Genomic DNA, 18,107 nt, shown 5'->3' on the forward strand with positions numbered 1-18,107 from the left:
GATACAGTTTGGAGAAACAATTTATCCCTTTGACCTCAGGGATGAGAGATTATTGCCACACTTTTTATTTTTTCCAGCGATGCCAAAATGCCTTTCTGTGTTGGGTGGAAGTCTCATAATTCTCACAACAGAACAACGCGTTCAGTTTCCCACATTTATTGTACGAATCCAGCAGGGAAAACCTCGAGACAGAAATAGCAGCTCTCACATCTGAACCTACACATTTTCCATCTCTGCTTCATGTTATCGAGTGAAAACACTAAAGGTAAACACTTACAACACACAAATACGAAGAGTCGATTTATTACGGCATCACGGCGATGACCTCGATTACTGTGCGTTTCTGGTGAGATGATTTATGAGAAGAAAAACAAAAAGGAGAACGAATCACTGCTGGTTGGAAAATGGGTTTTGATGCCCGTGGAGTTTGTAAATCAGGCAGGAAAAGTGATTCACGAGTCGACACATAATGACCAGCTCTGCTCTTTTTGTTCAGATTATGGGAGAAAGACCAGCAGGGTGGGGTTTGATTAAACCAAAATAAAGACGGGTGGGGGCGGGAGTGTTGGAGTAATTCAGAAGGACATCATAACAATAAACCTTTGACAGACTCTGAGAGATTCTGACATGTTAAAAACAACAGTAATTACAATTTTCTTATTTGAAATTTGAATTTGATTCTTCCATACTTTAACTTGCCCGTCTGAGAGATCCTGAGTGAAAATTGATGCTTTAAATTCACAACTGTGCTTATATAATCTGAACTTAAACCAGATCCAGTATTCCTCTCTGACCCACTCGCGTCTCTGCGCCAGCAAACGAAACACGCGACGACGGCATCCATCTGTCCTTTCGTGCCTGCAAGTTCGGGCGAAGCTGTGAAAGATGCTCCGCCGACCTCCCACACGTCTTCACAAAAGCTGCAAATTATCAGCAAACTGTGAATGTCATCTTCGGAGTTGTACACTAGTAAACGGTCAGACCAATCACGGCTCCTGTCAGAGGCAGATCAATAAGTTTTCACATCACGGAGTCAAAGTTAAAAATACCAAGCTGCAGCTGCGATGCTGAGCGCAGTCATTAGCAGATCGAGCCGGGCAGCAATAATCTCTGCTGCACTGTGAGCCTGTTTTGAGATCATGTTTGGAGTGGAAGTTTACTTTTTTAGGTTCCATCACTGACCCAAAAAAACCAGAGAAAAAAAAATTCAGTTTTTTTGATTTTTTGCTCTTCGAATAGTCACATCTGCAGTGGCGTGTCTAGAAAATTTTTGTTGGGGGGGCCAGGTAGGGGCACAGATTTGGAGAAGGGTGGCAGATGTAATTGGCAGATAATGTTAAAAAAAAAAATCTACCAACAGTTAACCATCATTCAATAACCCTGTAAACCTAATAACTGAATTTGCTTTTGACTCTTATTAGAATGAGGTTTTGCACTACGGTGCAAAGTTTTTAGATACTGCGTTGATAAAGTACAAGAGATACAATCAGTGCTTTGTCAGTGTTTACTCAGCATTCAAGGACAGCAATATTTGCATAGTATTTTTACTGACATATAGGGCACATATGTTTTGGGCAAAAACATTTTTGAATATTAAAATACAAACATTTTTAACATACAATTGCCAAATTAGCCAATGCAAAACTTAATCTGCCTATTAAAAAAAGAAGATAATCTTCTTACAAACTGGTGTTTGATTTTGAAGCAGGAAAAAAGTGGGGAAACAAATGAAAAGACTAACATTTGAATGAAACCTGAAAGCAAGTAAATACTTTCTATGCTGCCTTATGGTAAACTTTGGTAATACTGATGTATAAAGAACAACACTGGCTGATGATGAAATACAGTCAGCTGGCATGGTGACACTGCCAGTATTAACCTGCAGGGCTGGACTGGGACAAAAAATCAGGCATTTTGACTACAGACCGGCCCACCAGGTATTAAAGCCATAAAGCCTTTGAATGAAAACAAACGCTGTTGTGACAGTGATGTACACTGTCTTGTTGGTATATGTATGATTTCTATAAATTTTATGTCAGATAAAAACTTTGTTCGCAAGATTCAGATAATTATTTAATAAAAGCTAGATATTTAAAATGAGAATAAGTAAGAAAAGTATTTCTTTGTGCCCCCCTTTCTCTGTTAATGCCCTACCTGGCCCCCTGGCATAACTTTGCTAGATCCGCCCCTGCACAGTTACCAGCTGTCAGCTACGTAGAAAAGGATCCTGGTGTTATTTATCTCTCAGAAACAGTTCATAACTTCCCTTCAACTCATTCATGTCACCTAAAAGGTAAACCTGTTTCTCCATCACCTGTTCAGCTCTGATGATTCAGTAAGGACATCTCCTGGTTTCATCTTCATGCTTCCCTCTCACCACATATCCAAACCGATATCATGACCAGCAGCTTTTACAGCTGTGGCTCCAGCAAACATCAGCTGATACTAGAAATTAATATTAAATAAATTCTAACAACAGCTGATCAAGCTTAAACGTGCTGCTGTTGTTTAACACGACATCTGCTGGTTTCCTCTTTCTGGCGCAAAGTGGGCGATAAACAAACAAGGGAGAAAAGCCGATCAGCTGATCATTGATCAGTTTCATGATTGAAGTAGCAACAGGAGAGGGAGGGGAGAGAATGAGAGAAGAAGAGGCAGCTGTGCAGCATAAAGACACAGAATAACTCCAGCTTTGTTTCTTTTTTCATTCTAGCTGAAGTCCGGGACAAACTGCGTCTCTTCTCAGCTCAATACGAAACCTGTAATATTTTCTCTGAATGAGGGACCATTCCATTTTTAAGGAGCCGTTGGCAACTCTACTAACTAACCTTATGAATAAAATAAAGTTCACCATCAGTAACATCACAGCATCCACCCAGCTGTATAGAAACTCCGTCATGCTAGCTATTATGCAGTAGGAGTTATTGTAACTGACTGTAAAAAGTCAGCACAACGAAAATAAACTCCACCTAAACTTGGTTTATATCTGACCCAGATAGACTGCAGGTCATAACTTCTTACCTGAAGTTCAGTTCACCTGACACTCGGACTGGCGGCCGCCTCGGGTCTCTCCTCCTCCTGCCTACCCTTCCCTCATCCACCTGCTAGCCGCCGTGGAAGCTCCGCCATGCTCGATGGCCAGTCCAGCTATGTTAAACTGTTAATCTTTCGCCGAAAAACTGTTTTCTGTGGTGCTGTCTTTCGTGCTTGGCTCTCCTACCTTTGCTAACATGATGCTCATAGCGCAGAAGCCGATGCTGCATTCACTTACACTCGGATATCTGAGCTTCACTGTGAAAACATAATCGTACATTTGATATTTCATTGGATTTTATTGTTTCGGCTTCGGGGTGGCACCTGGGGTGGCCAGTCTGGTTGGGGGGGTGGCCTGTGCCCCCCCAGGCCACCCCGCTGGACACGCCACAGCACATCTGACGCTGTTTACTTCTGAGCACAGACACAGACTTTACAATGTAATCTTCTTTTAAGTCCTTTTAATCCCTCGCTGCGGTTAAACAATCGAAATGTGTTCGCAAACACTGGTTGAGTTGTGTTTGGTCACACGTACGTGAGCATTTTTTTTCCTTGAGCTCAGCAGAGTACAGGTCGGTGTGCAGGAAGGCCAGGGCGGATCTGGAATATTAATGCATTGTATGGACTCCTGAAGGGGAATTCTCCTGAGCTTGCTCAGCTACAGTTGGGGTCAGAGGTCAGGACCAGTTAGAGATGGAATGCTAGTACAGGTTTGGTGATTTGCTCAAGAGCACCTGGTGTTTAACAAAGCCGCGTGAGCCGCGTTCATGTCCCTCCGCACTGTTCTTGCGTCTGGCTCAGAACAGATGTGTGCAGATGATTACAGCAGGGATCTCCAGCAGATTAAAGCAAAGGTCTGGCTCTTTGGCAACACTGTGCAAGATTTAAAAATGACAATCACATGCTCATCTGTTATATAATCACCACCAATGTAGGCGAATTCCAGTTCCACTGAGGGGTTGGTAGCTGCAGAGAGATACAATAGCAGTCGGTCTATAGCTTCTGTCAGATGATTACAGATTGATTTTTATGGACACTCGTAGCTCCCAGAGGATGAATCCTAATTACTTTAAGGATCTTCTTACTTTTCCCTTTGACTTGTTGTTATTCAGTGCAAAAAGTTACACACATTTATTAAATTCAGATTAATATACTTAAAATATTTCAAGGAGTTTCTCATCATTTGCTAGTTTATCATACACACTTCTCATATGCAACGCTTTTTCCTGCAATCTAACACAAATGTGCAGCACAGGCTCTGTTCAAGCTTTGTTTTTCTCTACTGAAGTTGTGGAGGCACAGCGATCAATCTTCTTAGTTCAATATGCGTCGCGGATGACAGCGAGTGCAATCTCGTGAATCTAAGTCTTAAATAATCTTCTATGTATGGTCTCATGTTTGTCTAGCACAGTTATAAACTTATAAAAACCAAATCACTTCACCCCAAGAGTGACTCTAATGTGATGTAACTGTTTCCTTACTCTTCACAAAAGCCATTTTCGCTGTCCTTGCTGGATTTCTTCTTTTTTTTCATTCATTGATTTTCTATACCTTTCTCAGTGCTATAGCCTTCCCCAGCCTGCACTAGGCAAGGAGCGCATTTCCCAAATTCATTTTACCCTCCTGTATGAAAACACTGGGGGTGTACTGTTGGCCAGGTGGTGTGGAAGCTTTTTCTGCTTTTCAAATATTTGCTCATGTTCTCTCTGAGCCCCCAGGATGGGTTCGGCCAGCGTTTGTGAACCTTGTAACAGCGTTTCCTGAGTCAGAGTCAGAAGATTTCATCTGTCAACAAAACGATAAAATGATCTCCCCTATGGATGACAAATGAAGTAATCACTTTGTTTGGCCATAAGATGCAAATTAACGTTCCTCAACTTGTAGCTGTAGCAGAAAAGTGCCTCACAATTAAAGCTCAGCATTCATATGAACTGCTTAAAAATACTTAAAAACATTCTTAGCAGTGCATTTTATGGGATCTAATAAGAAAAATGCACTACAAAGTAAATAAAAGTTTTTGCGAGTAGATAAGAAACTATAAACAGCAGATGACTAACTCGACCTCATTCCTGTGTGGAGAAATTTCCGACTAAACTAGAAATGTAATGAAAGGATACACGTAGCAGAAATGAGTTCATTTGTTATTGTTTGGATTAGCTGCAAAACAGCTTAAATTATTTAATGACCCTTGACTTTTATATTATCTTTGTCCTCATGTTTGCAATAATTAATGAAGCTTGCAGAAGCTCAGTTTCCCGAGGGCCTCGAAGACTCAACAAATGAGACCATTTTACATCCTTGGACGTTGCGTAGCTGCGCCGTAGATGACATGCTTAGGATGATTCATATTATGATCCACTGTGAAACGTTATATTATGATCACACAAAGCCTCTAATGTTAAAATTTAGCTCTGTATTTCTGATTGTTTAATACTTGAGTCAGTGCAGCCTGGTAATGAGGTTTACTGTTGATCAGCTATAAGATTAAAAGCACCGATTGATACTGTGGTAAATATTGCTTATAATCCGCTTACAAAAGAAGATTTTGCTGGGGAGCCTGGCATTCAACTGGATATTGCTTTGACATGTACCACCCATGTAAATATCACTGTGGACAAAGCACATCCCCCCATGTCGGCAGCACTTCCCCACAGTCATGGTCTTTCAGAATGGGACAGCATGCCCCACACCACACCACAAAAATTACTCATGTCTGAGAAATAAACCAAAAAGCTCAAGTCCAAATCCACAAAACTCAATCCCCTCGAGCACAGTAACAAGCCTCAAACATGGAGCCTCTGCTTCCAGCATCTCAGCGCCGACTTTACAGGAGGCTAAGTAGCAGCCAGATGTTGCTCATTGAAAACAAATGGATTAATTGAGCATCACCAAACGTGAGCACCTCAATAAAGTCTGACGTTTTGGCAGTTTACTGGCTGTGGCGTGTCCAGCGGGTGGCCTGGGGAGGCACAGGCCACCCCCCAACCAGACTGGCCACCCCAGGTGCCACCCCGAAGCCGAAACAATAAAATCCAATGAAATATCAAATGTACGATTATGTTTTCACAGTGAAGCTCAGATATCCGAGTGTAAGTGAATGCAGCATCGGCTTCTGCGCTATGAGCATCATGTTAGCAAAGGTAGGAGAGCCAAGCACGAAAGACAGCACCACAGAAAACAGTTTTTCGGCGAAAGATTAACAGTTTAACATAGCTGGACTGGCCATCGAGCATGGCGGAGCTTCCACGGCGGCTAGCAGGTGGATGAGGGAAGGTAGGCAGGAGGAGGAGAGACCCGAGGCGGCCGCCAGTCCGAGTGTCAGGTGAACTGAACTTCAGGTAAGAAGTTATGACCTGCAGTCTATCTGGGTCAGATATAAACCAAGTTTAGGTGGAGTTTATTTTCGTTGTGCTGACTTTTTACAGTCAGTTACAATAACTCCTACTGCATAATAGCTAGCATGACGGAGTTTCTATACAGCTGGGTGGATGCTGTGATGTTACTGATGGTGAACTTTATTTTATTCATAAGGTTAGTTAGTAGAGTTGCCAACGGCTCCTTAAAAATGGAATGGTCCCTCATTCAGAGAAAATATTACAGGTTTCGTATTGAGCTGAGAAGAGACGCAGTTTGTCCCGGACTTCAGCTAGAATGAAAAAAGAAACAAAGCTGGAGTTATTCTGTGTCTTTATGCTGCACAGCTGCCTCTTCTTCTCTCATTCTCTCCCCTCCCTCTCCTGTTGCTACTTCAATCATGAAACTGATCAATGATCAGCTGATCGGCTTTTCTCCCTTGTTTGTTTATCGCCCACTTTGCGCCAGAAAGAGGAAACCAGCAGATGTCGTGTTAAACAACAGCAGCACGTTTAAGCTTGATCAGCTGTTGTTAGAATTTATTTAATATTAATTTCTAGTATCAGCTGATGTTTGCTGGAGCCACAGCTGTAAAAGCTGCTGGTCATGATATCGGTTTGGATATGTGGTGAGAGGGAAGCATGAAGATGAAACCAGGAGATGTCCTTACTGAATCATCAGAGCTGAACAGGTGATGGAGAAACAGGTTTACCTTTTAGGTGACATGAATGAGTTGAAGGGAAGTTATGAACTGTTTCTGAGAGATAAATAACACCAGGATCCTTTTCTACGTAGCTGACAGCTGGTAACTGTGCAGGGGCGGATCTAGCAAAGTTATGCCAGGGGGCCAGGTAGGGCATTAACAGAGAAAGGGGGGCACAAAGAAATACTTTTCTTACTTATTCTCATTTTAAATATCTAGCTTTTATTAAATAATTATCTGAATCTTGCGAACAAAGTTTTTATCTGACATAAAATTTATAGAAATCATACATATACCAACAAGACAGTGTACATCACTGTCACAACAGCGTTTGTTTTCATTCAAAGGCTTTATGGCTTTAATACCTGGTGGGCCGGTCTGTAGTCAAAATGCCTGATTTTTTGTCCCAGTCCAGCCCTGCAGGTTAATACTGGCAGTGTCACCATGCCAGCTGACTGTATTTCATCATCAGCCAGTGTTGTTCTTTATACATCAGTATTACCAAAGTTTACCATAAGGCAGCATAGAAAGTATTTACTTGCTTTCAGGTTTCATTCAAATGTTAGTCTTTTCATTTGTTTCCCCACTTTTTTCCTGCTTCAAAATCAAACACCAGTTTGTAAGAAGATTATCTTCTTTTTTTAATAGGCAGATTAAGTTTTGCATTGGCTAATTTGGCAATTGTATGTTAAAAATGTTTGTATTTTAATATTCAAAAATGTTTTTGCCCAAAACATATGTGCCCTATATGTCAGTAAAAATACTATGCAAATATTGCTGTCCTTGAATGCTGAGTAAACACTGACAAAGCACTGATTGTATCTCTTGTACTTTATCAACGCAGTATCTAAAAACTTTGCACCGTAGTGCAAAACCTCATTCTAATAAGAGTCAAAAGCAAATTCAGTTATTAGGTTTACAGGGTTATTGAATGATGGTTAACTGTTGGTAGATTTTTTTTTTTAACATTATCTGCCAATTACATCTGCCACCCTTCTCCAAATCTGTGCCCCTACCTGGCCCCCCCAACAAAAATTTTCTAGACACGCCACTGTTTACTGGCAAGTTACCAATCTTCCTACGAATGGACATCCTTGCAAATTTGCCCCAAAGTTAGACCAAGGAGTTCTCAGAGAAACTGGGGGAAAAAAAACCCAAGCGCTACATCTCAGACTCTACAGGACTCAGTTAGCATGTTAAATGTTAAAGTTCATGACAGTAAAATTAGAAAGTGACTGAAAAATAATGATTTGAAAGTGTTTGCAGGAGAAAGCCTCTTCTCACTAAAAGCAACAATAGCAGCATGGCAGAATTGCATCTGAACAAACTACAAGACGTCTGGACAGACGAGACCAAAGTGAAGATGTTTGGCCATAATGTACCAAACACAGCATATCAGCACAAACACTCCATAACAACTGTGGAACATGGTGGTGGACACGTGGTAATTTAGGCTTGTTTTGCAGCCAAAGAACCCGGGCAGTTTGCAGTCATTAAGTTGACCATGAACTCCTCTGTATAACAAAGTATTCCAGTCAAATATGAGGCCGCCTGTCCAGCAGTCTGTCTTGGCCTAGACTGAGTTGCAGCAGCAAATTTATGATAGAATGGCTGAAAAAGAAGTAAAATCAAGGAAATGCAATGGAGCAGTGCAAACCTCAGCCCGAGTGAATAAATCAATAAGATGCTTATTTGCAATAAGTAAAAAAGATGACAGTGAAGCATCTGTTTATGTTTTTATTCTTTAATGTTGGGGTTGCATAGACCCACTGCAATATGTGCAAAAAAGAATAACAAGAAAAGAGATGTTTTTATTATTATGCTTTTGAAAATGACGGTCTTGGTAATTTTTCACTTGAACGCAAACTGCAGCAGACGAATGTGACAAAATGACTCTCTGTTCTCCCAGAAAATGACTCGAGAGGTAATTTGTGCAAGCAGATATTACAATCCAGTAAGCACCCTTTAGACGTAAGTTCACACTTTCACATACTTAAGGTTGCAAAAATGTGTATCTAATCAACAAAGCAAAGCAAAGTTAATTCCCCAAATTAACTACAGTAAGTAGATTTGGTGCCTAAACCTGGCGAAACTGTGAAAGTGGTTCCATAATTTTTCTCTTCGCAAATGCACACTATATTATCCCCATGTTAGACCTCGTAGCCAGGTTTTTGTTTTCATTGGAAGGCAAACCATTAAAATGAAATTCATTTAATTATATCCATATTTGACTGTTTATCCACTACCTATTATCCAGTTAATGTTTTTCTAATCTAGCTTGCTGTGCATTAGTCTCGAGCAGTTTTATAGTTCAAACACCTATCATTAACCCATGAGTCATCATTAACTGATAAGTAATGAATAATATGCTAAATAGTCTATTCTGGGATAACAATGCTCTGTTAAAATGGGCTATGATCAACAACACCAACCGACGGGATGAAATCCCTTTGTGTTCAGTGATTTCTCTGATTTTTCTTTAGACAAACAGAAGCAATTTTCTTTCAGTTTAAACTTCAGTTTATTGTATACAAGTTACTGTCATTATCATTCAGTATCCAGTTGATAAAGCAACTCTGAGCAGGTTTTATATTTTTTTTCCAAAGGATTAAAGAAGAGAGCTGCACAAATCTGCCATTTAACACTCTTCTCTCATCATAGTTATTCTACCAACAGCCTGTAGTGTCAGGAGCCATAGAGCCAAGAGAGCTGTTTTTGGCACTTGCAGTGAAGGAGATCCTTTATAAAAACAGAGCTAAGCACAATGCATCAGACTGAGAGAGGTCTAAAACAACAGTGTACACTACAACTGATGTTTTTTTTAAAACATCTTTAAAAAAAAAAAAACATGGATTCTAAAAATGATCAAAATTAGACTTTGAATCAAGAACATTTGAAATGCTGGGAAGCAAAATGAGATCCAGTGCCAATGGCTTTTCCTTTCACTGAGGGTGAAATGATAGGTCATTCTGGTTGTTTGTTGGAGTGGTCTGAGTGCTGGCTCTGCTGGACCTTGGTCGTATATCATCCCCCCTTTTCTGTCCCCAGGTTGTAGCTACTCTGTCCACCAAAGCAGAAATGGCCTGAAATGCGCAGTGCTGTGTCCAGTTAAAGTGTTTATGACCTCCATCATTGAACACACACACACACACACACACACACACACACACACACACACACCTGAACATCAGCGAGGCTGGATTTCTTGCACTCTCGCCTAAATTCACAATTTAAAAGGAAAAACGTGTTTTCTTTGCCCACGGAGAATTTCATCGAGCCCCTGTACATCGTTAGAGGACCATTTTTTAATAAACTGCAACATAGATGCAATGTTAATCTCGTTTTACCCTTTCAGTGGTTCTAATGCACAAATCTTACTTCATTATGCTCAACAGTTTTTGCTCGGCTGTGACATGGTGATTGTGGGAAGCTGTGCGCTTGCCTGCAGGTTATTGTCATCGCTCTGTCATCTCATATTTTGGGTGAATGTTGTAGGCGTGTGTGTGTGTGTGTGTGTGTGTGTGTGTGTGGAGGGTCTAGCCTGATTGCGCGCCACTTCTCCATCAGTGCGTGTGCACGAGGGTCCGCAAAGCTGCCGCTGCTCCTCTCCGGGCGCGCAGTACCATCCCCAAACTTTGATGAGCCGTAACCTTCACCAGGGCAACAAAACAAGCCGGGCTGAATTATACCTGCGAGGATATATTAAAAATAAAAACAGCGTCGTCTCTTTCTCCCCCCTCTCTCTTTTTCCGAGTGGTTAAGGTGAGTAAACTGCGAGCTTCACATTACAGCGCGCGTTTTCCCCTCAACGATTCGCAGCACCGCGCGTATTTTACCGGACATGTTTTGCCAGATCTGCGCGCGTCTCCACAACCAAAGTGAAGTTTGTGTAGGTGTGATGTTTTTGCATTAATTAATTGATCGTGCAAACTTTTTTTCATTTTTATAATTGAGTAAAGATGCTCTAGATGCTTTTTTTGCAGCTCAGTTGCTCCGATATCACCATTTTTTTTTTACCTGCCGTATGTTAAATCTCTGAATTCAACACGCAGAATTTATCAGTAACTCGATTTTAAAAGTCTTAACCTGAAAGGATTTTTTTCCTCCCAGCCCAACAACAAACAGGTGTCAAAATGGAAAGCACTCCAATTGAAATTTACAAAGAAGACACCAAGTGCCTCTCCTCGCTGCTGGAAGACTGTCTGGCGAATTCAACTGCTTGGGTATCCGGATACTCTGACAGCCGCAATGTGACCCACGATGATGATAGCTGGGAGCAGGAGAGCATGTCTCCCATCATCCCCATCATCACCGCAGTGTACTCCGTGGTGTTTGTGGTCGGCTTGTTGGGCAACTGCCTCGTTATGTATGTGATCATCAGGTAAGGATTTTTCTCCCCACTTTGTGTAACATAAAGTATAAATAATAAATGGTGTACCAGAAATCACTCCTCTGTTTCTATGGAGAAAAGAAAAGGGAAAAGATGCTATTGTGTCATTTTTTTAAGAAACCAAGATCCAGCCAGAGGAATGTTTTTCTTCTCTACCTTTGCAAATGTTATTGCTTGTGAATAAGAGAGTAAGTAACAAGCACCCAGACTTGGGTTTTCACAGTGACCTCCAGGCCATCTGGTGTTAGTCACAGTTCTTGTTTTTGCCTGCAATTTGTTTTTGGATGCGCTTCAGAGACACTGAAAAAAGGTGTGATGCTCTAAGCTCATGAAAGAGTCGACACAATGGGCATTTAAAATGGTATGAGACAGCATCCAGATAGAGAACAATCTTTTTTAAACCCCCAAGTCTCAAAAAAGAAAACAAGACTTCATTTTGGCAAAGAAAGGGAATGTTGTCATTTCTAATCTGACATTAAATGTTCAAAAGCTTGATGACAGAGAGCTAATTCTGCCTCCTCCAGAAAATGAAACATGCCAACTTTATGAATGGCAACTCTCCAGTAAGACCTCCCAGATATATAATGGGGTTCTTTACATTTCTCCAAGTCTGGCCTGGCAGGCATAATATTAATTACGTCTGAAACCAGTGGTGCTTTGTCAACCCGATAACATGCTTACACCTCATTGGGCTTTATTTATGGTCTGTGTGAGCAACAAATCTTATCTGATGTAACGTGAACTGCTGCAGTGCCATCCAGAATGCTTCAGTTCCTCGACAACAATTACCTCAAATCAGGTTGATGGCTTCGCCTGTCTGCAGGAGCCAGCTTTTTCACGTCACTTTACAGACAAGAGTGTACATTTTACTGTTGCTCAACAAGACAAGACAGCTGAAGGAAGATGCTGCTTAATGCTGATTTATTGGGAAGAAATATATGAAATCATTCAAATGTAATAAAGTCAATTTGGGCCACAAAATAGATTATTAGGCCGCTTGTCTGATTTTCAGACATGTCATGTTTTAAATAGCCAAACTCTGCCCGTTTTCCCATCTTTCGCTTTTAAATGTGCCCTTATTCCTTATGTCAGATTCGACAAGATGCTGGAAACATTCCTCAGAGATTTTGGTCTATTTTGACATGATAGCGCCACACAGTTACTGCAGATTTGTCACCTGCACATCCATGATGTGAATCTGCCGTTCCACCCCCTGGCCTCTAAATGGCCATTTGAGTACAGTGAACTCATTGTCATGCTCAGGAAACCAGTATGAGATGATTTGAACTTTGTGGATTATCCTGCTGGAAGAAGCCATCAGGAGATGGCTACATTATGGTCATAAAGGGATGGTCAGCAACAATACTCAGGTAGGCTGCAGTGCTCAGGGGAGTTCAAAAGGTGACAAGAAAATATGCCCTACACCATTATACATCACCAGCCTGATCTGTTGATACAAGGCAAGGTGGATAAGGGTTTTCATGTTGTTTATGCCAAATTCTGACCCTACCATGCAAAAGTTGGAGCAGTAACACTTACTCATCAAACCAGGCAAGGTTTTTCCAATCTATTTTTCACTTTTGGTGAGTCTATGTGAAATGTAGCCTCAGTTTCCTGTTCTTATCTGGCAGAAGTGGCAGCCGGTGTGGTCTTCTGCTGCTGTAGCCCATTTGCCTCAAGGTTTGATAGAGTGTCCATTCAAAGACGCTGTTCTGCATACTTTGGTCGCAACGAGTGGATATTTGAATTACTGTTGCTCACCTTTCAGTTTGAAATGGTCAGGGTATTCTCCTCTGGCTTCTTGTATCAACAAGATATTTTCAATCAGTGAACTGCTGATTTGGATAGTTTTTCTTTTTTTGGTAAACGCTATACTGGTTGTCCTTTGTAGATCAGCAGTTTCTGAAATACTCAGACTAGCCCATCTGACACAAAAAAGTTACTTAAATCACATTTTTCTCCAGTCTTATTCTCAGATTGAACTAGATCCACTACAATGTCTAGATCCGCTGAGTTGCTGCCATGTGATTGGCTGATTAGATATTTTGTGTACAACTGCACTTGAACATGTTACATAATGAAGTAAAGCCACTGAATGTATTCACAACTCCCAGTGAATATAACTTTGCTTATTCGCTGCTATATGTGTATAAAAGAAAAAATAGCTGCTTGCTAACACGTTAGCCACATATCAAGGTCAGTGCCTGCTGAACTAAACCCAAGTGGCCAAAAGTCAACTTGAAAAAACTTTGATATCATGACAAATAAATTTCTGTTTTGCTCAGAGGATTGAGCTTTATCTATACGAATAAAGCTGAAGCTAGCAGCTAGCTAGCTTGAAACTAAATGTACTGCTTCTACATTTTTGGTTAGTGTCACACCATAAATACGCATGCATGCAGCGTGTTCAATAGTGAACTTTAGATGTTCTGGTAGACTGAACTTCTTTTTTCTGGTCACAACTATTTTCTTGTGTTTTTTTGTCTTTATGATTAGCTAACTAGTCGCCTTAATTTACAAAGTACAATGTTTAAGCAACTCGATGATATCTGGTTTCAGTGGGCTGTATCATAAGGAAATACTGTTTTACCTGTTTCTTTTTCTGGATAACTGCTTGTGAATAGTAGAAATTTTGCCGCAATCTTGAACAGGAGTTCATTCTTTTAGGTGAATCTTTTAGGTTCTTGCAGATCACACTATAGCAAGTAAATTGCGCAGAAATAATCAACTTTTTAAAATTTATACCCAAAACCCCAAAGTTCTGCATGTATTCTGCACAAGTAAAAATCTGTAAATACACAACTGTATAAAGCTCATTGGATATGGTTTCCAATCAGCACCACTTTACACATAACAATGAAGTGTGAGCCTGAAAGATTGCATTACAAATTCAAGAAAGCACTGTGGACTAATGGACAATGTTTAATTCATAATGGGCCTAGAACAAAGGTCTTCCACTGAGTCGCGAAGCAATAACGGCTGCTGAGACAGTGCCGTATCTCTCCTCACAGGACAACTTTGTGTTGTGCATATTTAACAGGTACACGAAGATGAAGACGGCCACCAATATTTATATTTTCAACCTGGCGCTCGCCGACGCCCTCGTCACCACCACGATGCCATTCCAGAGCACTGACTACCTTCTGAATACGTGGCCCTTCGGCGAGGTGGTATGCAAGGTCTTCATCTCCATCGACTACTACAACATGTTTACCAGTATCTTCACCCTCACCATGATGAGTGTGGACCGCTACGTGGCCGTGTGTCACCCCGTGAAAGCCCTGGATTTCCGCACTCCCCTCAAGGCCAAGATGATAAACGTGTGCATCTGGATCTTGTCCTCGGCTGCAGGGATACCTGCTTTTGTGCTGGGCGGTACTCAGACGAACAGCGGTGAGGAAATCTTTCCCCAATGTCTAACAAACAGTTTAAATGTCTCTGTCCACTTTCTATGCATAGCAAATACTCTCCAAGCATGTACTAATAAAATGTTAAGAACAGAAATATATTCAATATATCAAATCCATCTGTCACTAAAGAGTTTTTCATTAGCTACAAATTGAGCACATCCTTCCTGAATATAGATGATGTAAGAAATAAAAAAGCGTTTAGAGCAAAATGTTCCCTTGTGAGTGCAGATTAGCTATTCTACAGCAACTTGCTAAATTGATTGCAGAAAATTGTGAAGTGGAATTTCATTTATCATAAAGTGCACTTCAAAAATAGACTCAAAACCTTTTTGTTCACACTTGGTAGCTGTGTGTGAATGCCTTTTTTTTTTTTTATGTTTTCACTGACTTAAGACATAATCAAACCTACAGGTTTTTCTGTTTTTATTTTCAGTGTTAATCACATTGAGTTTAATAAAACGTGCCATATAAATAAAATTGCCACTTTGGACTTTATTTTCTCTCCCCTGTTCTTTCACAGACATAACAGAGTGCGCGTTGCAGTTCCCCGATCCCTACACAAAGTGGGACACACTGATGAAGATTTTAGTGTTTGTCTTTGCCTTCGTCGTGCCTGTGCTCATTATCACCGTGTGCTACTCCCTCATGGTCCTGAGGCTGAAGAGCGTCCGAATGTTGTCCGGCTCGAGGGAGAAGGATCGCAACTTGCGCCGGATCACGCGGTTGGTGGTGGTCGTGGTGGCCGTGTTTGTGGTCTGCTGGACGCCCATTCACATCTTCATCCTGGTCAAAGCTCTCGTCACCGTGCCGGAAACCACCGCCATCATGGCCGCCTACTTCTTCTGCGTGGCTCTGGGTTACACCAACAGCAGCCTCAATCCTGTCCTCTACGCCTTTCTGGATGAGAACTTCAAACGCTGCTTCAAAGACTTCTGCCTGTCAGCCAAACTGAAGGGGGAGAAGGTGTCAGGGAGCAAAAAGGCCCCCAGCACTGTGCGAGAGGCCGCTGTTCCCCTGGAGAACCCGGATGGGACTGGTAAGCCGACATGACTAGCGGTGGAACTGTCTTCAATCTCCCACACTGGAAAAGAAGACTCACAGTACCTGGGCTTAACCCACATCACAACAGCAATGTAGACTGGGTTTTGGATTCACTTCATTTTCATTATCACCCAGGGTACCATCATTGATGTGGTTGTCCATAAATCCAAATCACTTCATCCTCATGTCCTCTGACCTCTGACACTTTCCCTCATAGCAGCCTGTGATTGTAGATCGAGACAAAGATTGTGCATTTATGGTTTAACCTGGCAGGTGGATGTAAACCAAACACTGTTTCTGTTTAAGTAGGTCAAAGAGCCTCTTTGTATGAAGAAAGTGCTGCTTATTATTAATATGGATTACTGCTGATGGAGGGCCAACAATTAGTTGATTAACCAATTATTACATGAATCCCCATTTATTTTGATGACTAAGTAATTGTTCAGGGAGGGTTTTTTTTAGGAGAAATTAAACATTCGCACCATCCAGCATCCTAAATGGGATTTTGATTTCATACATGACAGTTAATTAAACATGATCACTTACTGTTTTAGTGATGATTTATTTAGCCATAAGTTTAATTTAGACTGCCAGCCTTCCCGGGGTGTACTGACAGCTGAGATACGTTACATCACCTCTACAACCCTGAATTGAATAAGTAGGAGATGGATGGATGGGCGGATGGATGGGTATTGAGCTTACTGGGAAAATAATCAGCAGATTAGCCTTTCATAAAATCATCATTACACAATATTGCACACACAGTCATGAGATAATTATGTTAAGATATCTCAGGAGAACTGACGATTATTTAAAGGGTAAATGAGCAGGAGGCTGATTAAAATCACTAGGCCCATATCAAGTTTCATCAGTTTTGATTCATTTGTCTCTCAAATGCTGTTTATTCCCCAAATTTCCTCCTATCATTTTTCATTTGCCAAATGTGCCTTTAAAAGTCCAGGAAAAAATGTTTGTGGCGGCAGAAAAATGACTACAGGAATGATTACTAGATGGGGTCAAACAGCACTTCATATTATAATGTTTGCTATTTTTATTCAATGCATTTGACATGCTGGTGATATTTGCATGAATCGCTGACAGCAGACATGTGCCAAAAACATTTTCACATCCGTGCAGAGCCTGAATGGTGCTGATTGACCGCAGTGTGAGAGCACTCACTGACTCATGTTGGACTTTGAAGTTGTGTAAGAGTCAGAGAAAGAAAAAAAAGCAACATTCAGCTGCATCAAAGCAAGTTAGTCAATGAGAGAACGTGGAGGGAAGATCCTGGACTTGAATGTGCATTTAAAATTTGACAGAGGGCTCTCTATCAGCTTTGACCCTGGCATTGTGTCCAGACTGATAAGTTGTTAACTTTGTGGAATATAACTAATAATGACATGTGCTTTGTGTATGGCTTTTACCATGATACACATACTGTAATCCTGCTGAACTGTCATACTGTTATTGTTGTGCAGCCTGATAAGCCGATTAGGTCTTTCAACAAGTAAAAATACAGAATATTCTAACAACTGTACAGTATCTCAGTCTGTATACAAGGACTTATTTTGTATAGACTGCAAAAAGAAAATCTTTGCACAGACTTTATAAAAAAATATACTGTATTTGTAGCATGTTAATCATCACTGCTATGATAGTAAAGGCAACATCAGCAGCCATACGCTTCATGGACTGTGCTGTCATTTTGAATGTACTGCAAATACTACATAAAAGTCATCTATCTCATTTAAAAAAGCATCTTTAGCTAATACTTGTTGATAAATCTCTTGCTGACACATGTATACGGACACAAAAATAGATGAAGCACAGATGTTCTAAAAATAAGAGACGTTATTCTAAGAATCAACACTGTGATCGAAGCATCGTTGTAGTTTTTATTTATTTCTTTTTAATCTCTGTGCTCACAGTTTAATGCTGTACATTGGCTTCTCCTGCCAATGTACATTCGAGCAGGATGTGTACGTGTCTGTGAAGAGCTTAATAAAACAAGCTTAACAAATACACAATGATTCTTTTCTTGGAGTGAGACAAGCTCGGGGATAGCGGATACTCATTGTTTGTTTTAAGGACAACAAATCTCTCTCCTTTTTGGTGACTTGTTTTAATAGAAGTTGAAGCCTTGAAGAGATTCTTGTTGGAGGCAGTGACTCTGCAG

At 40.8% G+C, this 18,107-nt stretch overlaps 1 protein-coding gene across 1 annotated transcript; it reads left to right on the plus strand.

Annotated features, from left to right (window-relative positions):
* The first annotated feature begins 10,483 nt into the window (after positions 1–10,483).
* Positions 10,484–17,953, plus strand: LOC100711263 (delta-type opioid receptor). Its single transcript, XM_003439238.5, has 4 exons — positions 10,484–10,852; positions 11,201–11,471; positions 14,521–14,873; positions 15,411–17,953. Exons 2-4 carry the CDS (start codon positions 11,224–11,226, stop codon positions 15,938–15,940), a joined length of 1,131 nt encoding a protein of 376 aa, XP_003439286.1. The 5' UTR covers positions 10,484–10,852; positions 11,201–11,223; the 3' UTR covers positions 15,941–17,953.
* Positions 17,954–18,107: the final 154 nt, after the last annotated feature.

This window comes from Oreochromis niloticus, linkage group LG9 (genome assembly GCF_001858045.2).
Source record: "Oreochromis niloticus isolate F11D_XX linkage group LG9, O_niloticus_UMD_NMBU, whole genome shotgun sequence".
Lineage (NCBI taxonomy): Eukaryota > Metazoa > Chordata > Actinopteri > Cichliformes > Cichlidae > Oreochromis > Oreochromis niloticus.

What these genes read in the sequence shown, in the direction of transcription:
- LOC100711263 (XM_003439238.5), top strand. Translation starts at nt 11,224, where the DNA reads ATGGAAAGCACTCCAATTGAAATTTACAAAGAAGACACCAAGTGCCTC. An exon ending in GTTATGTATGTGATCATCAG is followed by an intron (nt 11,472 to 14,520) that starts GTAAGGATTTTT and finishes CATATTTAACAG; the next exon opens with GTACACGAAGATGAAGACGG. An exon ending in CGGTACTCAGACGAACAGCG is followed by an intron (nt 14,874 to 15,410) that starts GTGAGGAAATCT and finishes GTTCTTTCACAG; the next exon opens with ACATAACAGAGTGCGCGTTG.